The following is a 27,053-nucleotide window of genomic DNA, read 5'->3' on the forward strand; positions in this document are numbered from 1 at the left end:
AGTATGCATACCGCCACAAAAAAATTCATGTTGAAACCTATAATTTACAAGTTGGAATTGCACTGCAGTTTGGCTTAAGTGGGCGCTCTATACCTGTTGATTCATGTAATTCGGCCAGGATCTTTTGACCCCTGTCTTTATGTGCGAGAGAATTGAATGAAAAGGTACTATTTGTGTTTGTTTTGTTGGCTAATGGAAGAAAATTGTTTCATTCATATAGTCTGAAGTGAATTTATTCTAACAACAAAGATTACTCCTTCCAATATCCTTGAAGAAATTTACTAGAACTGTCAAAGAAACTTATGTCAAACAAAAATGTCACATAATTTAATTCCTCCTTAAAAACCAGTGAGAGTATAACTTTTCTTCACTTAAAGGATTATCACAGTATCCTAGACGACGAAATTCATATTTTCTGTTTCCTTTGAATTTATGAAAATATTTACTTACCTTCACACACAATTTATTTTTTCTTGGGTGTATATAGATACTTAATTCTAAAATTCCTAAATCAAAAAGATATCAATTACTCCTCTGTCAAAGGGGGTTTTTTGATATTTGGTTCCTTCTTGGAAGGAACAAGTGAATTTATCAACTTCAAAATTTTCGTGTACCTATATTTTTGCTAGCTGGCTACTGTGAAACTATTTTGAAACTTGTTGACAATCTTATAGAAAGTATGCAGACAGAAATAAATTGGTTACAAGAAAAAGAACAATGGATGAGATGTTATTTCATCTTCATCGATGAACATTGGGTTCCTATGTCATTTTTCCCACAGCAGGATACTCGTGTGTGTAGATGTTTTATAGATTTTTTTTTTTTTTGGGATTTGTGATAGGCGATCGTGTTGAGAAGATAATTATTGTGCACTTTTACTTTCTCTTTTGTCTTCTATGTTAGTTCAAATAAAGAAATTTCTTTAGAGTGGAATATATAAACAGGAAGCTCCTTCTTGTATCTAATGTAAAAAAACACCATTTAGGTTTTTTTGAGTTTGTTTAAGAAATTAGAAATTAAAATAAAGAGAACTCTTCAGAAGATTTTAGAATAAATCAAGAAATTAAAAAAAATTGTTACACTCATGAAACTTGGCAAAAAGTTTGCTTTTGGGATAAGAACCAAGGACAAAAAAAGTCTATAAAAAAAAATGTTGGGTGGAAGGGTGTTTTTTTCGCGGTCAAGAGGGAGGGGGTCAAGGTCAAAAATATACTGAAAAAATTGTTAGTCGAATATCATCATATGACACATGTTTTCAAGGTATTTTTTGATGTTGAATCTAATGACATAAAAATAAAGTCAATACGATTGCTCTAAAAAAAGTTATTGCCGATTAAAAACAAGGTTGCTTGTTTTTTTACTTCAACAGGTAAAATATAACCAAAATCCATGTGAAAAACATGCTACACTGATGAAATTCGGGATTAAGGTTTTATATAAAGCAGGTACAAAGGATTCATATAAAGTTCTTAGAATTATTTTTGGTGAAAGGGTGTTTTTTTTGAAAGGTTAAGTTGTGTGTGAGAAAGGTATCATAACAGCTAACTTAAATTTTATTAATTTTCAAAACTTGGTGAAAAAGTTTTGGTTGGTATAAGAATTAAGAATCTATAAAAAGTACAAAATTATCTTGAGGTAAAGGGTATTTTTTTTCAAGAAGTGATGAAATTCGGAATTAGTACCACAAAAAATGGGGAAAAATTGTTACACCAATGAAAATTGGTAAAAATGTTTCATTTATAACAGAAGCCAAGAACCCAAAAAGTTTATACAAATATTTTAGGTTAAAGGGTGTTTTTTTTGGGAAAAAAGGGAAAACCCGCGATATGTCCAATAAAATCAATGGTATAAAAGGTACCCTCTCGAAATTCAATAAATATGTTCTCTATCTAATGGGGATTACGAATAAAAGAAATCTATAAATTTTTTTCATATGAAAGGGTGTTTTTTTTAAATTTAGAGAAAATATGGGTATATTTGGAAAAGTGTGCAAAACTAGACACTAGAGTAGTACTAGTGGTATCCTATTGAAATTCAGGAATTATGTTACTTTTAAGATAAGAAACAAGAATCTAAAGTGTCTATAAAAATTTCATGGGGACCAATTACAAAAATTTACTATCTCTTCGAAAAAAAACACCCAAAAGTAAACTTTTTGCCAAGTTTCATGAGTGTAACAATTTTTTTTTTTTTATTTCTTGATTTTATGTACTATTTTACCTGTACTACATGGTGCGGACGTGGTGTGGCGAATTTGTTCATACAAAATGAAATGGTGCGGACCTGGTCCGGCGGTTAAGAAATTTTGAAATTTTTAAAATGGTGCAGACGGGGTGCGGATATATTTATTCTTCTTGAGTCTAATTTATTTTTCTGTCTTCTGAATTCCAGTACATTAAGAAAGAAATTATCAACACACCACCTAATAAACTTTAGATTAAGTACGAAAATTTCAGTGTTCCATTTTAGTAAGTTCTTGTTCTGGGAGAATTTGTTCCTTGCAAGAGATTTTACATTGTGAAGACTTTCCAAATTTTTCACATATGATCTCTAGAATGACTTTCATGTTGTCGTCACCATGAAAGTCATTCTAAGGCCTTTACCTTCTAAACTTTACAATAAAACAATTTTTATGAGAAGTCTTAGCCACAGCATTGTAACAAGTCACGTTAAAATTATTTTACAGAGATAGAAAATATAAAACAATTTCAACACACCTATTTTTTTTTTAGCTTCGTTTTAGCAAGACTTTCAATAAGCCAACGTGATTCTAAGAAAACGTGGCGCACCTAGACAGAGGTCTAAAGACAATTTTAAATATGTATAGAGACTCGTTGACTACCAAACCTACTATATCCAGGCTGGACTTACCAAATTACAAACTATCATAAAGAAAAGAACAAAAAAAAAAACATCGTCTTTCGCCGTTATTTTCGTGAAAATTTCCCACAGACGACCTGTCATATAAATTGAAATACGACACGACACCAATTAACTCTCAATTAAAAATTATCTCGCCAAATTTAAGTCACAACACACGTACGGCCGACTGCAAACTATAGTGTCCGATTGCCCAAAAAATCGAAAATCGAAAAAAAAAACTGTCCCAAATCGAAAAAGATTCATAAAAATCTCATCCATAAACATTTGCAGTGAAAAATTTTATCACAAAGAAGAATTAGGTTTAAAAAATTTATATAAAACAGTAAAATGAAACGCATCTTTTATAACCGTTCATTATTTTGTACACCAAAAATGCTTTCCTTTTGTCACGATGGGCCTTGATATGTGTACATTAGAGAGAGAGGTACACCAACCCAAACAAAGTGAATGACCAGTAGGTAATTTAAGAAGTTCAACATATTAGTGTGTCATGGTGAAGGTTTTTCAGGGAGTTAAATGGACCACCGTAAAGGTACAACTAACTATACGGTCCATCATCTTTTATATGGCGACATCGACATGGGAACAAAAATTAGTCCTTCTCTGATGTGAAAGAAAGACTTTTGGTGGTAAATCGGTTGCAACCCAGACAGGACTACTCGTAGTCGGCTGTATATGCGACATTGATTCACCGAAAACATTCTCAAGCCAAAAAAAATATCGATTTCTTTTTTGTGTAACCCTTCTACGAGTATCCAATCCGTACAAGGAGCTCTTTATAGTATAGAACCATTTGAATCTACTTTATGTCATGATGATTTTTTTTTTTTCATTGCTCTTTCAAGGAGATTCTCCTAACGTCCTCATATTGTGGTTGTGTGCCGAGGTGCACCACTCCGATTATCAAAAGTTAATTCGACGTTATGGACCTCCTGGAATAAATCTGCAAAGTTTACAATATTTTGGCTTGTATAACAGATTATTTTACGCCGGCGGCAGACAAAATTTAAGAACCAATCGTTTCTACCTGAATCAACGCAGAAAGAACTTAAAGAAAAGCTAATGCTTCGTGGATACACGCACACAATAAACCATCCAACATTTATTCTGATGAATAACTGGTAAAATAAAAGAGAAAATAATCTTCCCACGGGATAGAAATTGAAGTGCTGAAATTCTAATAACAGTGATTAGAAATGAACCGAAGACAATTTTTTAGCAAACATTTGTAATCTCATTAGTCAAACCTCAATATGACGCTGGCGCCATATAATTTTCACACCTCCTTTTGCCCTACATTAAATTTGTATACCTATAAACACACACTAGAGAAAGAATTTGGTTCCGCTAAAGGAAAGAAAAAATAAAGGAAGGATAATTTGGCTCACATCCGGAATTAGAATCGATGAGTAGGAGATGAAAGGGAAAACCGCAAATAGTATTGTTTTTAGTTTTCACAGTTCATAAATATAATGTTGTTCTATAGTTTTCGCTTTTCGGCAGATCAATAAATAAAGGGTTTTAGGTTTAGGTGAGAATGGAATGACAATTATAGTACCTACATTAGGGTGGGTCAAAAAAATCGAAATTCTTTTTTTTGAATTGGTACTCCGAAAAATCGATTGCTAGACCCCTCTAGAATATACACACCAAATATGAGCTCTTTATATTAATGGGAAGGTCCTCCGCTTTGCAATTTTCCATTTTTACATCAAGCTTCTACTAAAAAAAAATATTTTTTTTATTAATTGACTTTTTAGCAAATTTCTTTTCAGATTCTTGTAGGAAATTGAACGCTCTACAAAAAAGGCCTTATACACTTTTTTCGTTTATCTAACCGTTGAATAGATATTTGAGGTCCAAAAATCGAGAAAAGCTTTAAAAATTCGTTTTTTGTTCTTAATTTTGTAACAAATTGAAAAATTATATTGATCAAACGCGCAAGACATATTCTTGTTGGAAATTGATTGCTCCACAAAAAAGGCTTTATTAACTTTTTTCATTAATCTAACCATTCTAAAGATATTCGAGGTCAAAATTAAAAAAAAATATAAAAACATTTTATATTTTTAAAAAATTTCTAATTCACTGAAACTTCATTATTTGCAAATTAGCAAGATATATTCTTGTAGGGGCTTAAACGTTCTACAAAAAATTGCTTGGAATGAAATTGATTGCTTTAACCGTTTAGAAGATATTCGTATCCAAATCGCAATGCATACGGGTCATAAGAAAACTATTGAAATCAGTGAGCATTGGTTTTGATACGAATATCTTCTAAACGGTTAAAGCAATCAATTTCATTCCAAGCAATTTTTTGTAGAACGTTTAAGCCCCTACAAGAATATATCTTGCTTATTTGAAAATAATGAAGTTTCAGTGAATTAGAAATTTTTTAAAAATATAAAATGTTTTTATATTTTTTTTTAATTTTGACCTCGAATATCTTTAGAATAGTTAGATTAATGAAAAAAGTTAATAAAGCCTTTTTTGTGGAGCAATCAATTTCCAACAAGAATATATCTTGCGCGTTTGATCAATATAATTTTTCAATTTGTTACAAAATTAAGAACAAAAAATGAATTTTTAAAGATTTTCTCGATTTTTGGACCTCAAATATCTATTCAATTGTTAGATAAACGAAAAAAGTGTATAAGGCCTTTTTTGTAGAGCGTTCAATTTCCTACAAGAATATGAAAAGAAATTTGCTAAAAAGTCAATTAATAAAAAAATTATTTTTTTTTAGTAGAAGCTTGATGTAAAAATGGAAAATTGCAAAGCGGAGGACCTTCCCATTAATATAAAGAGCTCATATTTGGTGTATATATTCTAGAGGGGTCTAGCAATCGATTTTTCGGAGTACCAAATCAAAAAAAAATTTTCGATTTTTTTGACCCACCCTAACCTACATCCTACATCTTATGTATAACATTTGTATAGGTAATTGAATGTTGGCGTCCTTGTTCTGAGATCAATTCATGATGTTCTTTAATTTATAAAATAGCTATACGCAAACGGCGCACATAGGAGTATTTGCAGTGAAAACCTGGTCATAAGGCGATTTTCTGAAAATCAAAATTGACACCAAAAAGTTTGGCAAAGTGGGTGCAAAATAAACAATATGTCAATATGCTGCACTCATTTTTTTGTTTTTCGATCGTGTCTTGTTAAAAAATGAGTTCAAAGTTAACTGTTCATTTTTATTTGAATGCGAAGTATTTTGGTAAGTGTTATTCTATTTGCGATATCGAAGTGTTGTGATAGAAATCTAAAAAAAATTAAATGGAGGACCAAAAATAACGGTACCTGTCATATATCGATTTTAGTAAAGTTGAAATTGCTCAAAAACGGCTCCAACGATTTTGTTTTAAAAATTCAAGTGTTAATTTTAAAACAAGGTCTATGTTCTAATGAAAAAAAATTTTTTTTAAATCATTATTAACGGTACCTGCCATAGAACCATTTTGTTCAAATTCGATTATCTCCGAAACTGCTGTGAAGAAGCATTTACATAATTTAAATATAAGACAAAAACAAAATTTCAAAAAAAATAATTTAGTACAGGAAAGTTAGTAAAAAAACAGGCATTTTGTGGAACGAAATACAGGACGGCTGAATTTTTCAAATCTGAAAAAGGGGTATTAGAAAAGCTTAAGTCCTGGTTTTCGGGACGCCACCCCCCTGGCGAAATCCGCCATTTTGAAAAACGCGAATCACTCTATATCTCCAAAACTATGAGTCCTATAGAAATGGTTGTCAGACCAAAGTTCTTGGAAATTTAATTATCTTTTTCTTTGTAGTACATTATTTTTCTCAGCGGGCAATAGTTTTGAGGTTATGTTGTTTTAATTTATTTTTTTTCGGTTTTCTTAAGATTATAACAATCCCGGTATCAGTTACATAATTTTTTAAACAGTTAAAGTTATAGACCATCAAATTTCTAATAATTTGGTATATTTTTGAAAGTCATGCGATGTATAAATCGAAAGTCATTGATCTGAAAACTACAATATTAGTGCAGGAAAATTAGTAAAAAAAAACAGGCATTTTGTGGAACGATGTACAGGACGGCTGATTTTTTCAAATCTGAAAGAAGGATAGTAAAAAAACGAAAGTCCTGGTTTTCGGGTCGCCAACCACCTGGTGAAATCCGCCATTTTGAAAAACGATAATTGGTCTATATCTACTACATTATTGGCTTGACCGAATAAGTTACTGAACCAAAATTGTAGGTAATAGAAATATCTTTTCTTGTGCATGCACTGTTTTTCAGCGAGGATATCACTTTTTAGGTTATGTTGTTTAATTTTTTATTTTTTTCTGTTTTTTTTTCTTTAATTTTTCTCAGTAGAAGATAGAAACAGATAGAAACATAATTTTTTTAGCATCATAAAAGTATGATGTTTGACTAAAAACAAAATATGTGTACCTCAATATTGTAAGTTTTACCATTACCCACCTTAATAACTCCCCCTCATATCATATTATTTCTTGTTTTTACATTAGGTACCCGATTTAGCCTTTTTTTCATACCTTATGCAAAAACATATTAGTATATTTTTTGAAAATATTGAGAGGGATTGCTCTTTAAGTTCCGTATCTTTGGTTTGAAAAGTCATATAATCTTCAAAAGTATCCCAAATTAATGTAAATTTGATGTTCTACAACTTTAATGATGCTACAAAATTATGTTTCTATCATAGAGACTGAGAAAAATTAAAAAAACAGAAAAAATAAAAAAATAAAACAACATAACCTAAAAAGTGTTGTCCTCGTTGAAAAACAGTGCATGCACAAGAAAAGATATTTATATTACCTACAATTTTCGTTCAGTAACTTATTCGATCAAGCCAATAGTTTGGGAGATATAGACCAATTCGCGTTTTAAAAAATGGCGGATTTTGCCAGGGGGTTGGTGTCCCGAAAACCAGGACTTAAGCTTTTCTAATACCCTTCTTTCAGGTTTGAAAAAAATCAGCCTCCCTTTAATTCGTTCCACAAAATGCCTGATTTCTTTACTAACTTTCCTGTACTTAGACTATAGTTTTCAATTCAATAACTTTCGACTCATACATCGCATGACTTTTGAAAATATACCAAATTATTGGAAATTTGATGGTCTATAACTTTTACTGTTTAAAAAATTATGTAACTAGTACTGGGATTGTTATAATCTTAAGAAAACCGAAAAAAAAAAAAAATTAAAACAACATAACCTCAAAACTATTGCCTGCTGAGAAAAATAATGTACTACAAAGAAAAAGATAATTAAATTTCCAAGAACTTTGGTCCGACAACCATTTCTATAGGACCCATAGTTTTGGAGATATAGAGTGATTCGCGTTTTCCAAAATGGCGGATTTCGCCAGGGGGGTGGCGTCCCGAAAACCAGGACTTAAGCTTTTCTAATACCCCTTTTTCAGATTTAAAAAATTCAGCCGTCGTGTATTTCGTTCCACGAAAAAGTCTATCTTTCCTGTACTAATTTTTGGATTTTTAAAAAAATTTTGAAAAATTTTTGAACTTTTTTGAAATTTTGTTTTTAGATGTTGATTAGTGATTTCTACAAAATAACATACCCATTTTATTTTAGAACTTTTTTTCCAAAAAATTATTTATAAAAAATTAGTTTTTTTTTAAAAAAGGTTCTAACGATTTTGGAAATTTTTTTTCTAAAAATGCATGTTAATATATCAATCAAAACTGCATACTTGTTTTGGGGGCAATTTGATTTCAGATTTAATATTATTATTTTTTAAAACGAATTTTTTTTTTTTTTTATTTTTTTTTTTCTGTAGGTATCCATATAGTAAGTACCTACATTTTTCAAATTTCTATATAAAAAGTCTCAAACATTTAAGCAACTTGAACTCTAAGAGCAAGTGCATGCGACCCAGTCGTGCATTTTATTCTATTTTAATTCGGGCTTAGAACTAGTATCTAAAAGCTTGATATTTTTGGTAAGTTATTATTTGAACTTTAATGATTTTGTTTTAGTATACCCCGTTATTCTTCGATGAATTGAAACTTATGAGTTAGTTTATATATTCTTTAACACAATGCAACAAAAATTGGGTGCTCTTAGGTGCTCTTTAGAGAATTGAGGATCAATTAGTTTTTCACTTTCTGATAGAAAATACTCCTTACTTTATGCAACGTTTTTAATTTTTAAATTAAATTTACAGATGTTATTAGTGTATTTTATTTTGGGTGATCTTAATTAAGGTTGGGGAAGAGAGAAACTGAGAATTGCGTATTGGGGATGAGGAAAAAAATTTGAGAAAAATAATGTCGACAGGCGGAGTACAGGCCATTACTCATTTTTTTAGTTTTTGGTAGAAAAATAAAAATAACAAAAACTAGGTTTATGGGTGTTGTATTTTCTTGTAGGAATACTCATTATAAACAGAAATAATAACAAAAACCACGAAAAATAAATTATGGCCAGGTTTTGATGACAATACTCCTATGTGCGGTGACTGAAGGCCAACAAGCAATGCGAACTTAAATGTTTCGATTTAGATCCTAAAAAAAAAAAGAATTTGTTAATAAGAAATTACGCAAATAATTCATTTTTTCTTTCATCAATACATATATTCATTTATATTAACAAATATCAAGAGCATGCTTTTGTGAAAAAGTTCTTTTAGGTACCTAACTATTACAGATGTTCGTCCTCATTTACTGGACTCCAATTATTGTTACCGAAAGCTATATCGTTGATGTATAATTGGCAAATAAATAGTGCACAAAATTATTGTCTACAAAAAATCTAAAGAGTTTTCATTTCACAGTAAGGATACACTTCGGTATCTCGAGAGAGAGATATTTGCTGATCAATTGTCTTCTCAAATCAATTCAGCACAGATTGGGTGTTTTTTTTTGTGTGTTTTTAGGGGAATCTATGTAGACAAAGTCGTTCACCACCACCGAAGTTTTGTACAATACGTACACTGAGGGAAAAACCACCATAAAACAAGGTAAAATCAATGAAAACCACATTGATTTAACTATTATTCGGAATGATTTTGTGTTGAAGATGAACATTTTAAAATCAAGGTGGAAATAAGGTTAATTTTTGATGTTTTCGTATCTTAAAGTCACATAAATCAAAGTAGTTCAACTTTGAAACAAAGACGTTTCAACTTCAATTTATTTTTTCCCTCAGTGTACGTCGGTTTTGGGTTTTATTTTTTGGAGACAACGTGATATATGCGGGCTTGATTTTGCCTTCATTGACCTTTAGACACATTTTAACTGCCTCTATGTACTCTGTTTCAGTGCTCACAAAAGTGCCTCTGACATCAAGCTTTGTTCATCCGAGTAATCCATATCACAACAAAAACATTACTGTTAAAAAAAGAGCGAAGTTCTCCTATGTTGAAGTTATGCCGGCACAAGAAGTACTGAAATGTAAAAGTGTATCAAGTTCTAAAGCTTGGCTTTAAATTTGTATAAATAAAAAGTTGATTGTTCTCTTGGCAATTTTTATTTAAATTACCGATTTTTCAAGCTATTTGAAAAATTGCCAAGCCACTTCTACGATAGTTAGAAGTGCTCCAAAATATTTGATGACAATTAAGCGAAAATGGGCGGTTACCACGCCCCCTGAATTGAAAATCTCAAATTTTCAATTTTTTCCTTTGTATGCACCTCAACCCCCATCACTGTGCCAAATTACAAGTTTCTATGATAACGGGAAATTCTCCATTATTTTGATGATCTGTCAGTGAGTGAATCAGTCAGCCAGTCAGTTACGGTTTTTGAGATTTTCGAAGCCCTATATCTCAGGAACTACTCATCCTAGGTAGTTGGAATTTCGTAAGGAGATTGTTTTCGACTGGTTCAACAAATGGAGCGAGTTTGAAATTTCTGACATATTTGGTATAGAAGTTGGAGGGGGTCGAAAATGGCCTGAGTTTTTTCCTGTAAATAAGGCTGTAGTGCCAAAGTTGCTAGAGAACTGGGCACTACCGTGCCTTTGATCTATTTCACCATATATTTATTTTGCCTCTAGTGTTGACGTTAGAGCTCTGTATTATTCTTACAAAAACGTTATTAAAGAAGTCGCATAATAATGCGTTTCGCCTTGTCTAAAAATTTTTTGACATCAAAAAGTCGGTGAGGTCTTTTTTCGACGACCCTGAAAAAGAGAAACCAGCATTTTCACTTTCTATCACTTTGTTCAGTCCGCCCAGGTCGAAGACATGGAATTTTTGGCCTTTATTTTTAACGTTAAATGGTGCGATCTGCCTTTGGGTGGGTCTGGTTTCCTCATCGCCATTATATAGATTGAAAATACTCAACATCGCTTGCGACTCCACTGCGATATGTTCACTTGTTCATTTTACTGATGTAACCACATTCCTGTTAAAGCATAGAACTTCTAAAGGAGTTATTCGAGACACGACCGGAAACAGGACATGACAAATCTCTTGCTGCGATTTTAGATGTCCGACGTATAACTTCCTTACAGTATTTCCTTGTGTTGGCGATGGTGTGGATATTCGTAGCCGAGTATATAATAATACGAGGTCGATTAGCCTGATTTCATAATCGGAAATGATGTCGTGGCTATGCTTTTCGACGGTACTTTCAAAGATACCTTCACTTCCTAGCTTGGCAATTTTTATATCCTAGCTATGGATTTACTTTTAGGTTTTTCGATGAATTTTGTTAAAACTGTCTTTAGCACGCAATCAATCAGCTTATGTTGGCGAATAAAGTATAATGATTTAGAGAAACCTTATAGGTTGTAGATCTTCAGTCTTCTGTGTCCCCTTTTTCAGTGTCCAAAATATACAATATTTTTGACGATAATAGTAAGAAAAAGAAATTAGAAACATCGCTGGCTTCAATTTTTTAACGCTTCAACATTATACATATGTATGTATATAAAAAATGTTTGCAAGTACGGAATTTTACCTCAATTATTTCCTGTCTATTAAATCAAGTTTGCTGCTCAGCTCTTTTGTTTTAGTTTTAATTTCATTAGTCTATTACAAATTATATTTTCAGGCACTCTTGAAACGGCTTCTAGTATGACTGAATTTAGTCTTCAATATTCATAAGGACTGAAATTAAGATTCAAGGCCATTCAAGGAAGTTCTCAATATCCATTTTTTTATGAAAATTATTTTATAGACTTCAAGACGAAAATTTCCAAGACTTATTTTTAGATTCATTGCTATTGTTGCATTTAATATGAAAACTATTTATCGTGTAATTCATTTTTTTGTAGCTTGAAAAATATCTAGGCAACTTTAAATGACTGCAAAGCCTGAAAAAAAACTAATAAATCAACTATACGAGCTTTTACCTAAATTTTTGTATGCAGGTATGGATTTAGATATTACAAATTTATTAATCAAAACTAACAAAATACGAACTTCAAACCAATAATGTTTAAAAAAAAAAAATAATTTAATAACTAATAAATGAATATGAGGTAACTGAGCGTAATGGTAAAAAAAGATAAAATCTGCCACCTGTTACAGTTTAATTTTTTTGACAACATTTCATCGCATCATTTTAATGAAACCAATAAAATTCTTCTTTTCCTTCTTTGCTACTCCAACACGCTTCTTCGCTTCTTAACGACAGCAAAAAAAAAAAAAAAACATCCAACTGCCAACAATCTCAACCAATTTGCCAGAGATTAGACCCACCAGAAAGATTTAAAGTTATTTTTTGCGTATTAATTTATTGACATTGACATGCGACGCGACGACCATAAAACCACCTACGATCAAAATTATGTCACAAGTGGCATATATAGAGAACCAATAAAGTAAACACCTTGCGCAAATTAATTAACACTTCGCTGAAGAGTGACCAAGCAGGACAGGACCAGGACACTATATGGACAGAGACAGGCCACCCGCATTTCTGGTTAAGTGTGCGCTATGGTTCACAAAAAAAAATATTTATTTCAGGAGCAACAACACAAAAAAATGTGAAATTTCGGTGGTGGAGTATACGTGCGTGCGTCACATTGCCGGTTATGTTCTTGTTATTGTGTGGCTCATGCTGTAGAACCGGAAGACCCGGCTTCTTATTTAACTTCCGATTATTTTTTTTTTTAAGTTGTTGTGTGGCAAAATATAGTTTTCATAATTTTTTTTGTTGTTGTTTGTTGTTGTTGTGAAAGGACCAAAGTTTTTAACAGGTGCTTGGATCTATAGAAACCTTAGAATTCAGTATAAGAGAGAAAGGTTTAGCAGAGAACAATAAATAATCGTAAATAATAAAATGAATCTTCTGGAAGCTGATACGCACTTACTTATTTTTGCGGATTTTCAAATGCAAAAATTAACCATATAGCACTATTGTTTATTTGATTGTTATTTCTTTTAAATCATAATTAATTTTTTGGTGAAAGCTAATTTATTTTGCTGAGAAATTATAATCAATGAGACAAATTTTGGTTTAATCAGAAATTGATATCGATTTGCTTATTGGATATTGAAGCCACAATTAATTAGGTGTGTTCCTGGGCCTTCGCCTTACCGGCATTCGATTCTTCTCGTTCTTACCCATCTAGCTCGGAGAACCCTATCATAATTCATTGACGGAAATTCAAGTGGCCAAGACGCACCTTAAAATCAATTGAAATTGAATAACAGTATAGTCAATAAAATCATTCAACTTGCTGAGAAAAAAAGAGGCCATAAAGCCAGCCCAGCAAGTAGGTACCTGGGTGCTTCATGGAATAAGCTTTTGTGTGATGACGGACCCAATATAGCAGCAGAATTGAAATGAAGATCTCTGCGATTATGGAAATTATTTTCGCAGAGCAATTTTCGGTGGGAAATTATGAAGTCATGTACACTGAAAAAAAGAAAAAATATTTAACTATTGAGCGCAAAATAATGCAAAACAGAGTTTTGCGGAATAGAGAGGTACGAAAAACTGAAGTTATGTAAAACCAGAGCTATCCATACCAAAGCTATTAAAATGGGTGACACGTGGTTTTGGGTTGGCAACAATTAAGAGGAAATATATGGAATTATGAACAAATAAACAAGAGATTATCATATCTCATAAGTCAAAACTAAATGAATAAAACGAAAATAGCAGTGGTTTAAAACTGTTAAGGAGAAAATAGCCCCCCATTTCACTACTTATTAGTTCACAGCGGAAAAACCGTTCCCATTTTTGTTTTAATCATTTATAGTTTGACCACGTGTCCATCATGGGTTGAGGTCAAAATTCTGTCGGGGTCAAATTTCTTTTTTCTAAATTCTGCAGAAAAATTAAAAAATGGTTTGGAAAATTTTTAAAGAGCGTGCTTTTATACATTTTCCAAACCATTTTTTAATTTTTTGCAGAATTTTGTAAAATTATCTCCTTGCCGCTTATTTGATTACTAACTCACTTTGTCAGTTTTCTTTATGTTCATTGTTTGATTGATAAATCGCATTGTTTGTTTGATAAATCAATACATTAAAAAATATTAAGAAAAGATTTTTAAAGTTAAATAATTTCGAAAAATAATTAGAAATTTACACAATAAACAGTAAGGAAAGTAGTAAAGTTGAATTACTATAATGGATTAATGAGATGTAAGCGCATATATGTATGCTATAAAAAAAAAAAACAATTAGCAGAATTTTTTGTTCAAAAAATATGCTGGCAGAATTTTGAAAACCAGATTTTTGAAAGACAGAATAGAAAAAAGGAGAATTTTGAAAAACAGAATTTTAATCCAGAATTTTGACCCGATCCCACCCGCCATTTTTATGCATAGCTTTGCTTTTTCATTGCTTTGGTTTTTCATATCTTTGACGCCCATAACTTTGTTGCGCATAACTTTGGTTTGTATAATTGTCATTTTTAGTCATATGCTTACTTCTATTTTTATTTTTGCATGCTTTTTAATAATGTTTGTTTTAATAAAACCCAAAGAACATGCATTTCCTGACTAAACCCTTGGTCCTAGAAAAACATGGTTTATATCTTTTTGAAAATTATGTACAGACAAGAACCTTATCAAACTTCTTTCCTTTTAAACTAGGTTTATCTAAAAAATTTACCTCATAAGTAAACATAAACCTATGTATTAAAAATGAGAACAAATCTAATTCACATGGGGCGCCATTTAGCGTAAAAATAAGAATCTGCAAAAATTAGAAGATTTTTTTTCATTATTTTGACATAGTTTTCCCACTAGGAACTTGATTCTCGCAAAACCCTTAAATAACGAACGCCCCCCAACTAGTACAACAGCATTCTGTAAATTGAAATTCCGCAGGTTCTACTTTTTATACAGCTTGTATTAAGCTTGCTTCAGAATTTAATCGCTTATAGAAGTTCGGACTTGTTTAAGAACTTCTAATAAGTTGTTTAAATACTGTTAAAGTAACTTAAAAGAAGAAAGCTTGTTTTTCGGATAAACTTGCTTAGTGAATTTATAGAAGCTTTACACAAATTACCAAGTTTGTATTTGATTTTTGGTTTTGATATTGAATAATCTAGCTGGGACACTTTTTGGTTTTGACATTGAATAATTTAGCTCGGACATTTTTTTTGACATTTCTGCTATTTGAACTGATTAAGTTTTTGATTTCATTAATTAATATACGAGGATGGCCGAGTGGGTAGAGTGGTGGACTGCCACCAAGAAGATACGACGTTCGATTCCTGGGTGTGGTAAAAAAATTATATACTTTTAAAATTATTATTAATAGATATACATACTAAAAACTAATGGAATGTTATACAAAATATCGGATCAAAAGATAAAATTCATGATTTAAAACCAGTTAAAAAAGAATTCTTTTTTGTTTTTGTAGTTTTTTTTTTATTTCGATAAGACATGTATTAAAGAGCTATTCAGCTCTTCTGAAGCTATCTGTCAAATCTCAAAGCTTCGGTAGAACTTCGGTAAAGCTTCGTTCAAGATTCTCATAGAGGGTCAAATTTATATAACGTTCCCCTCTTTCCATGCATAACAACCTTACTAAAGTTTAAAAGAAGCTGAAATGTAGCTTTTGTAATACCTTAACCGAAGCTGAAATGTTAGTTGGGCCTAGTATGTATAACTAAAATGGTCACTTATTGGAAAAAGTGGGAAATGTCCATAAGTAAAAATTTTTGAAATTTAAAAATTTCCTAGTGCCATTTATTTTTGGAAATAACAGCAAAAATTGATTTTGAAACTAAAAATGCGTAATATGATTTGCTTGTTTTCGTTTATTTTGATACTACACTGTACGCTCTATTTTAACTATTATACACTTAGGAGCAAAAAAATGGAATCAAACTGGGTTTTGTAAAAACGGTAATTGATCAGGATGTAGTTGACACACATGAATGTTAATGGTACCATTGAAAAGCTTGAAATAAAATCTTTAAGTAAATGAACTTAAAAATCTGTTCACTTTATAAAGATCCAATCAACATAAATGAATCATGTTAGGAAAAAAGACTGAAATTGAAACAGAGTGTACCTCCTCTGGAAAATTTAACATTAAAAAAATGAAGTGCAATTTATTGACAGATAACGCTAATACTATCGTAAGGAAAAACAGACTGCAATTTGAAACAGACAGTATCTGGAAAATTAACTTTAAAAAAAAAATTAAGTGCAATTTATTGGAAGATAGCGCTAATACTATCGTATGCATTTTTATATTTTCCCCAACAATTCAAAGTAAGAAATTCAAGCTTTAAAATGAGACCATGAAACTTTAAAGAAAAAATATTTTACCATTGGAATTTTTGTTTTTAATATAAGAATTTATTTGATTCCGTTTTTTTGCTCCTAAGTGTAGTTGGACCTTAATGATTTAAAGCTATCAAAGAGTCACTCTTTTAAAGGCAATTCTCATTTTAAAGTTAGTTTAAAGCAGGTTGCAAATATTTGCCATTGTTTTTTAAAACCAAATAACTTCGAAGGTTTTATAGTTGTTGGAAGAAATATCAAAAACAAACTTTGAAAATTTTCACTTAGTACTTTTCCACCATTTTGGCCAATGAAAACTTTTCGTACACCGTACCTCTAGCTTGTACAGCAGTGCAGTTGCATTTAAAATTTTTTTTTTCGTTTCCAAAAAGTGTAATCTCACCCTTAGCCAATATATTTCTTAAGCCATCTATGATTTCACAGCAACAGCCTCAACTCCACTTATCACATTCACAAACCACTATCTTTTTCCGTACACTTCCCAAACCACTGCTACCAAACTACAGATAAAAAAATATTTCTTTCCCATCAGCAGCCAACATTCAAAAGCAAAAACATACACATTTCTTTCTATTTCTAGATTTTGACGGAAAGTTATTAGTCAGGCCGATCCCGTGCGTTTATTGAATTTTTGATTGAAAAAAAACTTCTGTTTTAATTAACTAATTTATCTAAAAAAAAAACAATAAAAATGTCTATGGCCGCTCCTTTATCCATTGCCGGAACAAGACACTCCGGTGCTTCAGTTCGTACTCAAAATGGTAAGACCGAAATTAAAACCACTTCAAAATGCTTGCCGAAAGAAAAGAATCAAATTTTCATTGAAAATATGCGCATTTCTAATAAAAGGACAATTTTTTCCAAAATAATATAAAATTTGTCAGTAATTTGTTGCAATAAATGCATAAAATCATTCAAAGAAGCCTCAAAGGAGCATTTGTTTGAGTTTGAATTTTTGAGGTTATGTCCGCTCGCCATGGGGCTGAAATACATTACGCCTTTGTGTCGCCTCAATAAACTCACATCTGTTTGTAAAAACTCGTGTTTTATTAATAAAATTGTTAATATTTCACAGTTATGGCTGCAAGTTCAATTGCCAACATCGTAAAGAGTTCTTTGGGTCCAGTTGGTTTGGACAAAATGCTCGTAGATGACATCGGTGATGTCACAGTCACAAATGATGGAGCAACCATTCTAAAGCTTTTGGAAGTTGAACACCCAGCAGCAAAGTGAGTTTTTATTATCTTTGACCATGAAAAGGGTAATTTAACATTTAACTTAGGGTTCTTGTTGAGCTGGCTCAATTACAAGATGAAGAAGTTGGTGATGGTACCACATCTGTGGTAATATTGGCTGCTGAACTCTTGAAGAACGCTGATGAATTAGTTAAACAGAAAATTCATCCAACTTCAATAATCTCGGGATACAGGTTAGCATGCAAGGAAGCCTGCAAATATATTTCCGAGCATTTAACTGCACCTGTCGATGAACTTGGACGAGATTGTCTTATTAACATTGCAAAGACATCAATGAGTTCCAAGATCATTGGAGCCGATGCTGATATTTTCTCTGCTATGGTTGTAGATGCTTGTCAAGCTGTTAAGGTAAGAATTTGTTTGATGATTTTTAATTTTTAGGTCTATTTTCCTTGTAACAAATCACGTGACTCATCCAATCCTTAAAAAAGTAATCTTGTTTCTTTTTTTTTATTTTTTGAAGAAATAGTTTAGATAAAAATAAAGCGTTCAGAATAATAATGGAATAAGCCCATTAAATTTAAAATTTACCATTATGCAACTTTGAAAAGCTCTTTTTATGAAACTTAAGGAAATTAAGGAAAAAAAATGTTTTAGGTACCTGAATTTATTTCTACTGAAAAATGTGCAAACACTTAATTCATAAGGCCTTAAAACAACTATCTTGTATTACTATTATTCTGAACACCTCAGATATCTTCGAAATTCAATACTAAGGTGAATTTGTAAATAAAATTTATTGAAAATCGTTTGACGTTACATTACATTATTTTTCTCAATAGCTGCGTTCCTTTGGGAACACTTATCTACTGCTTAGTACTTAAAACTACTTTTGCTTTATTGAAAAAGTAGTTCAGAGCAGCTTTACGTACTAAGCAGTAGATAAATATTCCCAAAGGAACGCAACTAATATTTCTTTCAATATATGTACAGGTACACACACTGGTACTAAAAATTAGAAGAACGCTAAGAACGGTGTTTTTATTTATTTAACTGATTACTTATAGTTTGATCAATTCCAAATGATTTAATTCTGTAACTTTTTTCTTGGAAGAGAAGTTTTTAACCAAAAAATGTGTAATTTGATTTTGAATACAGTTATAGTTTAATTTTAATATCAACAGGAGGCTCCGTCAAAGTTTGGACAGCTTAGAACTGGTTGTTCCCCCCTGTAAATACTAGAAGAAATGTCTTTGGCGCACTGTTATTTACTCTATTGGTCTAATACTGAGACATTATGTTAAATGCACTTTAAGCTTCCCCATTTTGTTTAAGGATGGATTGTTTTGCTCTTGCCTTCAACCAAGCATTACCTTTATCTACCATCGATAGATATGTGCCCTTTGAAAAAAAAGTATCCCACTTAATTTTCGAACATCGTTCATTAATCACACGTGGGAGTGGTTGCTTAGCAGTAACGGTATAGAAAAATACTGTTGATGGAGAAAAGTGTACAGTCAGATAACAAAAAGGAAAAAAAAAACAGAACTTACGAAGTGACTAGAACAAAATTCCGAAATGAGTAGAATGTTTTTTTTTTTTTATAAGGAAGCATACAGTTATCAATGGCAGAGGAAGATCTTTAAACAATTTGGTATTGGTCGTACGTGAGAGTTAATGCATCTCCAAAGTTTCCGCACTGTTCAAATTTACACTATACCGACTAGAGTGATTTTTTGTCCTTAATCCTACAAATATATCCCACGAAATACTTGGTTGAAGATTAAAGTGCAAACAAATTTCCATCCTAAAACACTCCGTCATTTTTTCTAATCTGTCAATTTATTGTAATATGGGTGTTATCCGTTAAAAATATATTTTCTAGGGGGTCATTTCGCAACACGATCAGCGCCAAACAATATGAATTTTATCAACTTTTAAAAAACTATGTAAATAAGCAAAAAGAAAAATATTAACGATAAAAGAACAACTAAAAAAAAAATAATTTCAATACACAATATGTTCACATTATTTTCAACTCTTACATTTGCATTACTTTCCCAAATATAACCAACATTTTTTTCAATTATTTTGAGCCGACACTGGTAACATTTTAAAGCTTATAATAACAGCAGATTGAAGGTAAAACATAAAAAAAGTCCCTTGTTTAGAACAGTAATGCTTCAAAAGCGATCAAAAGGGTTGGCTCTCTTTCACATACTATGTGAAATCATCTGTTAAAAAAAATGACTTTTTAATAGAAGCAAAACAAAGTTTTGCAGTTCAAAGCAGCGATTTCTTATGGTAATTAATTGTATCTCTATCTTTAATAAAGTTTCGTCAAGATTGCTGATATAAAAAAGGCGTTTATTCTAGACTCCAGTCAGATATTTTTGTTTGTTTGTTGGCACATCTCCTTTTGTTTTCCTTATTCAGTTAAATCCAACGATTTTTGTCTTTTCTTCTATTGCCGTAAGCACCTGTGACACACTACTGGTTCAATACCATAGTATTTTATTTTACACGTTTGAGAAAATACCATAAAAACAACAAGGTGTATAATGTACCATGTTTTGAACCTTAATATCCAATTCCACGCTGCCGCGTACCCGGTGGTTCATGACTTAAAATTCTTTGCTATTTTCCTTGGTAGCTTAAGTCCACTTTTTGTTAAAATTAATGTAAAGATTTGATTTTGAAAATGAATTATATCTTTTCTAAACACGTAATAGAATGTTCCATCAAATAGTGGACACAAAGTGTGAAGAATTTATTAAAGCAATTTTTGTTTTTTTTTTCAACACCAAATTATTATTTACAAAGAGTGACATTTTGCGCAAATGGTCCAAAAGCATTTTTGTTGTATATGCTTGGCTACTTTCGTCAACTTCATTCAAACAGCAATAATAATCTTTTTACGAAAATGTTCACAAGTTAATCCGATTTTAAAGATCTTTATGTTTGTATGTCCTAATTGATACCAAGCGTTTATGCAAACTCCTTTTTACTGGAAGAAAAAAAGTAAAATAATTGCCATTAAGTTTTCGTTTTTGGACTCTGCGTTGGGCTACTGCTTGTATTTCAAGGTCTGACAAAAACACTGCTATTAACAGTTATTTTCAAATGTCATATGTATATTTTCTACAAATTTTTGCAATTTTGAAATTTTTTTATCGCAATTTATAGTTTAACCAAATTTCAAACAACATTATTTAAGAACTAGGTATTTGAAATTTATCGATAATTTTGCATATGAAACATTTTTCTCTGTAAATCACAACATACGAATACTTTTGGTAATCCTTAGCAATGATTTGTTGTTGTTTACCATGCAAAATTTTCTGAACTAGTACGGAGTTACCAATAAAACACGTCTTATATCATACAAATGGGAGGCAGCAAAGCCAGGTATTTGTGCTGAGGTATTAAATATTGTTGAGATATTTGAACTTCATATAAAGAATTCAAAGCTCAAAGGAATTTTTAGTACTGGCTGGAGCTGTACAAAATTCGAGCACTCTTTTCGTAGAATCTAATTATATTCTTAGGTCCCAACTCCCTATTTAGTTCGGGTTAATTTATTGTATTCGTTTTAATTTATTCTATCTATACATTTTTATATCGGATTTATAAACTTCTTATCATTCTTTCATTTAGATCACTGATCCTAAGGGCAATGCTGCATACTCAATCAAGGCCGTCAATGTTCTTAAAGCTCATGGCAAGTCAGCTAGGGAGAGTCTCTTGATTCCCGGCTATGCTCTTAACTGCACCATTGCCTCCCAGCAAATGCCTAAGAAGGTGGTGAATGCTAAGATCGCCTGTCTAGATTTTTCCCTTCAAAAAACTAAAATGAAGATGGGTGTTCAAGTACTTATCAATGACCCAGACAAGCTCGAAGGTATCCGTGCTCGTGAATTAGACATTACCAAGGAGAGAATCCAAAAGATTCTTGCAACTGGAGTGAATGTCGTGCTATGCTCAGGTGGTGTCGATGATCTCTGCATGAAATACTTTGTTGAAGCTGGAGCAATGGCCGTCCGTCGTGTCAAGAAGACTGATTTGAAAATCATCGCCAAGGCAACAGGAGCTGCATTCTGTACATCACTCACAAACATGGATGGCGAGGAGAGTTTCGATTCGTCAATGGTCGGTGAAGCTGCTGAAGTTGCTCAAGAAATGATCTGTGATGATGAACTTATTCTTATCAAGGGTACAAAAGCGAGGTAAGGTATAATGAACTTTTTAACTTTAACTTGTTTAATTGTGTTCATTGAATATTTTAGGGCTGCTGCTTCAATTATTCTCCGTGGACCAAATGATTTCTACTGCGACGAAATGGAAAGATCCATCCACGATGCCCTCTGCGTTGTTAAGAGAGTGTTGGAAAGCAAAAAAGTTGTTGCTGGTGGCGGATGTGTTGAAGCTGCTCTCTCAATTTACTTGGAGAACTTTGCTACTTCATTGGTAGGTTTCATTTATTTTAAACTTAACCTGTTCCATTGTTTCATTTCTATCTTTGACTTACAGAGCTCAAGGGAACAACTGGCTATTGCCGAATTCGCAAAGTCCCTCTTGGTCATTCCAAAAACTCTAGCCGTGAATGCAGCGAAGGATGCTACCGATTTGGTTGCAAAACTCCGTGCATACCACAATTCCAGTCAAACTAAGGCTGAGCATGCTCATTTGAAGTGGACTGGTTTGGATTTGATTGAAGGTATTGTGAAGGACAACAAAAAGGCTGGAGTTCTCGAGCCAGCTATGTCCAAAATCAAATCTCTGAAATTCGCCACCGAAGCCGCAATCACTATCCTGCGAATCGATGACATGATCAAATTGAACCCCGAAGATAAGTCTGGCAAATCATATGCTGACGCTTGTGCTTCGGGTGAACTCGATGGATAGATTTATGTTCCAAGTGCTATTCGCATAGCGTTCTATTTTATTTTACTACATATTAATTTTGTTTAGCCTTCACAAACCAACATTTATGTATTGATGCATTTTTTCGTACTCACATTATAAAACAAAAAATACAAAAAACATTAACACACAGAATAAAAAATGTCCAAGTGGTCTTAGAAAGAAAAATCAAATGAACAACGATAATAATTTTGGTGTATTGAATAGAAAACCTTTATAGAAGAATAATTTACATCCAAGCTTTAAGACGACGAAATTATATTGCATTGTCATCCAGTTCTGTTGAAATCGGGAAGTTAGTTTAACATCGATTTTATTGTTCCATCCATACAAAACAAGAAAAAGCTACAATGAAAAGTTGAAGTCTATATTTACTGAAGGTAAGTTAAATGCATTTGTACTGTTTAAAAAATAAAAAGCGACGTAATCAACCCTATTGTGAGTTTCAACCGAAAAAAACTGCACCAGAAATCAATTAAATTCTAACTGACAAGGTTAAACTTGGTTGTTTGGCCTTATTCTTCCTTTTTCCTTTTTCTCGGCGCTGTTATGATCTCGATGTCGAGGGGATCATAACCTTCCCACGTTACTGCTTCACAATAGTGATCCGCCTGTGGGGTTCGCCGGGTTGACCTCAGAAATCGGCGGCAAGCCTCCCGGTTTTGTATTGTTCCGTTTCTGAGGCCAACTGAATCCTTGTGTTTTTGCATTTGCTTGTACCAGGAGTTTTTAGGCCTACCTTTCTTTTTGTTTGGCCTTATTGCTCCTTGAAAAATCAAAAATAAAAAAAAACAGTAATCCTAGAGTCCTTTGCAAAAGTATAAGCTCAAATGGCCTTATTTCAGTATCAGTTTATTTAAAATTATGGAAAGTTGAATAATTGATTCAGAAAACGGACATGTAGAAACAATGTTGCGCGCACGAGGTTACCCAGAATGTTGAATTTTTTTAATTGAAGAAGTACAATGCCCTTCTTTTCATTCTTCAACTTCTTTAAAAAAATCTTTTTTCTATGTAATATTTAAATAAAAAGACAAGTTCCTAATTTTGCACAACGAAATCATGTAGTTACATTGTTTGCGCATGCATTAAACTTTTCGGAACGATCATTTGCTGTGATATTTTAGGCATTAATTTGAATAAAAGTACGGCAATGTGTCTTCAATTAAATTTTATTTCATGGCAGTTTATCTCTTATTCCCTCCACTTTCAAATCCTTTTTTTATTTCGACAAGGACGTCTTTGATACTTTTTTGCAATTGAAAAATATGCGATTGAGTTTCCTTCGAAATCTTTTACAATGTTGATTAACATTAGACTTGACATTAAACTACATTTTGGTGGACTAATGAAGGATCTCACATTTCGTTTCATTTCTTTCAGCTTTAGGATTGCTTTTTTTGTATTGTTTTAAGTAAGATGTTGTTCCAATAGCTGAAAATGAACAATTTTCTAAAAAGTTCCGAAACGTTATTCAGGACTTCATTGTACATTAATTTCTCTTTTGAAACATGAGAATGCTGAAACTTTTGAGGTACCTGTCGGAAGCACATCTCGAAGCAAGATACGTCGTTAGACTCTAATGTGAAGATGTTGATAGTGGAAAGAGGTTTTGACGTTATAATTTATATTTCAATACGCATTATGGTCGAATTCATTAATGCAGTGATGCTTTTGCATCCAAATATAATTCTGGTGCAAAGCTGATGCTTTGCAGGTAAGGTAATGTTTTGATTTCATTCAAAATATTGTGATGCAAAAGCAGTGATGAATTCAATTTATATTTTCGAAGAATAGTTAATAATAACTCAACAAACGCCAAAAATGAGATATTGGTATCAAAATTTTTGACCAGGCGCATAAGATGACGAAATAAAAAAAATATAAAAGCTAATAGTTTTTATTTAAAACAATATTTAAGAAAATCGTTTTTTCAAAACTCAACAAAACCAATATAGAGGTTTTGGAAAACTAAACAAAATTGAAGGTTTTTGCCAAATTCAATAAAGTTTGCCTGTTGTTTAAATATCAAATATTATTATTGTAGTTGTGGGTTGATTGGTTTTTAGTTATTCATTGGTGCATACATTATACATTAAAGGTTATTATAACTTATAAGTATAACGTAGGTAGAAAAAAAGAGTTCTTTTCGATTTGTTTCATTTTGAAAAAAAAACGCCGTGTTTTCATGTTGAAAATAAGGACAAATCGTTCGAAATCTGAAAATTAAAATTGAGCCTATCGATAAGCTTTGCAAAAAACAACAACTCCTCGTTTCTACTTTTTGAAAAACTGGTTTTGTATTCTAATGGAAAATAAAAAAACCTTCTGCTGAAAAACTTGAAAAAAGACATTTGTTAAGTTTAACGAAGAAAAAATAACAAAAATAATATAAAATTATCAAAATTATTTTTATTTTAAGTGGAGCGATTGAAAAAAAAAACGCTTCTCAATTTTATTTAATCAAATAATCAAAATAAAATCTTAATAACCATAGTACTCAGGACAGAATGAAAATATACAAGAGCAGAATAGAGATGGCTCTAATGATGCTATTAGCTACAATTCTCTATAAACTTTCGGTTTGTGAAAATTCAGTATCAAAAATGCACCTGAATTCTGTATCTTTTATATACTTGCCCTAACGGGAGCATAGTTGTAACGACTGTTTGAGTTTTATTTTTATTTTGAAATAAGTAAAAACTATGAAAAATCCGTAACCATTAATTGAGTAAACTGGAGGAAGAAAGAAGTAATGTATAAATATACTGAGATTCTCATAGTCAATGCCAAAAGGCTTGATTCTTTCTATGCACTTTTTATAAAATGCAATCTAATGATTTTTTCAATTTTAATTTAAAAAAGGTACTCATACGCCATACGCTCGTTCTTTAAATTACCCATAAAGTACTTCTGAATTTTGTACCAAGTATAAACACATACCAAAAAAACGTTTTTAACGTTCCCACTATTTAAAACAAATTTAAATAAACAAGTAACACTTTTTGTATAAATCAAAAAATAAATTTCTACAAGTTTTTATTTAATCAAAAATATTAATGTGGAAATCAAATCAATCTAAAAAGAGATCTAATCTTGCTTCGCCCGTTCCAATGCGTTTGTTAGAACAACCACTTTCTGTTCGTAGGCTTCTTTTAATCCCTAAAATTCAAAACAATATTATTTATTCCTTGGTGCAAAATATTGAGAACAAAAAATTATACCTTGAAAATATTTGACTGCACATCATATTCTGACCTAAGTTTTTCATAGACAGCCTGTGAGATGGCAAGTTTCTTCTCAAAAATAACACACTTGTCTCGTTCAGCCTTTATCCTCAGCATTGCTGTGTCCAAACGTGATTGTGTGTGATCGGCTTCGGCAGTTTTGAGATTCAACATGTCCTTGGTGACAGCAACAACATCCTTCATTGAATCGACGTGTGCCTTGAGTGTGGCTATTTGCTGTTCTTGTTGTTTGCAAACTTTTGTCTTTTCAAATAAAAGTGTTTTTGCTCTAAGCAAAAGTTCTTCTTGATCTTGTTTGGATTTGGGACCTTCGCCGCCACCTAAAGCTGCTGATTGGACAAGAGTTTGTTCCAACTGGATTATTCTTCTCTTTTGCTTTTCATTCTCGCCCAGTGATTCCTGGAAATATTATTTTGATTTTTAATATTTCCAAAAATAAGATGACTTTTTTATAAAAGTTAGAGATTTTTGTTCAGAAAAGTTTGTTTATACTGATTGTTGACACATGTTACTGTGAACTATATTAATTGATTAAAAAAACACTAATTTCAACAACTGCGTTCTGGATCCTAACCTAAATTAGGTCTAAAAAAAATTCACTTGGCAACCAAAAAGCTATCTATCTTCCGGAAGCATTTTTTTACATTTCGATTTCTACGACTTTCGAACTTACTTCAAGATCCTTTCGCAATTGCATTATTCGCCTACGTGACTCTTCGATTATACCCTGTTTTTCACTTTCCAATGAAAACACCATATCAAGAAGTTCTTGTTGCTTATTATTACAGACATCTGCACCACCAACTGCTCCATTTTCCTCTATTTTTGTTTCTTCTACATGATTTTGATTTAAATCCACTGGAATCGAATTGATCAATTCTTGAGGAATATGATTATTATTTGTAGTATCTTCCATGTTTTGTATGTTTTTTTTTTATAAATTTAAAATAAAAATAAATTGCACTAAAAAATTAAATTAATTATTGCAATTTAATTTTATTTTGAAGAGGGAAGTACTGGCAGCAGCGGTTATTGAAAAACTTGTGTGCCTCTTTATTTTTAGATGTTTTTTTTTCTTCTTAATTAAAAAACTCTATTTTTAGAAAACATTGCGTG

At 31.7% G+C, this 27,053-nt stretch overlaps 2 protein-coding genes across 3 annotated transcripts in view; one reads left to right on the plus strand and one right to left on the minus strand.

Annotated features, from left to right (window-relative positions):
* The window catches only part of LOC129914162 (T-complex protein 1 subunit alpha), a 41,372-nt gene extending 18,516 nt beyond the window's left edge, over positions 1–22,856 (plus strand). The window contains exons 1-6 of one of the 2 annotated variants that reach the window (XM_055993269.1): positions 17,134–17,331; positions 17,646–17,799; positions 17,853–18,174; positions 21,424–21,992; positions 22,053–22,233; positions 22,297–22,856. In XM_055993269.1, coding sequence (XP_055849244.1) covers positions 17,262–17,331; positions 17,646–17,799; positions 17,853–18,174; positions 21,424–21,992; positions 22,053–22,233; positions 22,297–22,671 — 1,671 coding nt within the window. In that variant the 5' untranslated portion in view covers positions 17,134–17,261 and the 3' untranslated portion in view covers positions 22,672–22,856. Of the gene's footprint in view, positions 1–17,133; positions 17,332–17,645; positions 17,800–17,852; positions 18,175–21,423; positions 21,993–22,052; positions 22,234–22,296 lie in introns of those variants that run through there. The other variant, XM_055993270.1, reaches the window with a different exon arrangement.
* Positions 22,857–25,697: 2,841 nt separating this feature from the next.
* LOC129914679 (uncharacterized) lies at positions 25,698–26,990 on the minus strand. Its single transcript, XM_055994014.1, has 3 exons — positions 26,611–26,990; positions 25,914–26,336; positions 25,698–25,851 (listed from the first exon to the last, which is right to left on the minus strand). Exons 1-3 carry the CDS (start codon positions 26,851–26,853, stop codon positions 25,780–25,782), a joined length of 738 nt encoding a protein of 245 aa, XP_055849989.1. The 5' UTR covers positions 26,854–26,990; the 3' UTR covers positions 25,698–25,779.
* Between the last annotated feature and the right edge of the window lie 63 nt (positions 26,991–27,053).

This window comes from Episyrphus balteatus, chromosome 3 (assembly GCF_945859705.1).
Source record: "Episyrphus balteatus chromosome 3, idEpiBalt1.1, whole genome shotgun sequence".
Taxonomy (NCBI): Eukaryota; Metazoa; Arthropoda; class Insecta; order Diptera; family Syrphidae; genus Episyrphus; species Episyrphus balteatus.

Coding starts and splice junctions, on each gene's coding strand:
- LOC129914679 (XM_055994014.1), bottom strand. CDS start 26,853: ATGGAAGATACTACAAATAATAATCATATTCCTCAAGAATTGATCAAT. Junction 26,337..26,610: donor AATTGCGAAAGGATCTTGAA/GTAAGTTCGAAA, acceptor TAATATTTCCAG/GAATCACTGGGCGAGAATGA. Junction 25,852..25,913: donor TGCAGTCAAATATTTTCAAG/GTATAATTTTTT, acceptor TTTGAATTTTAG/GGATTAAAAGAAGCCTACGA.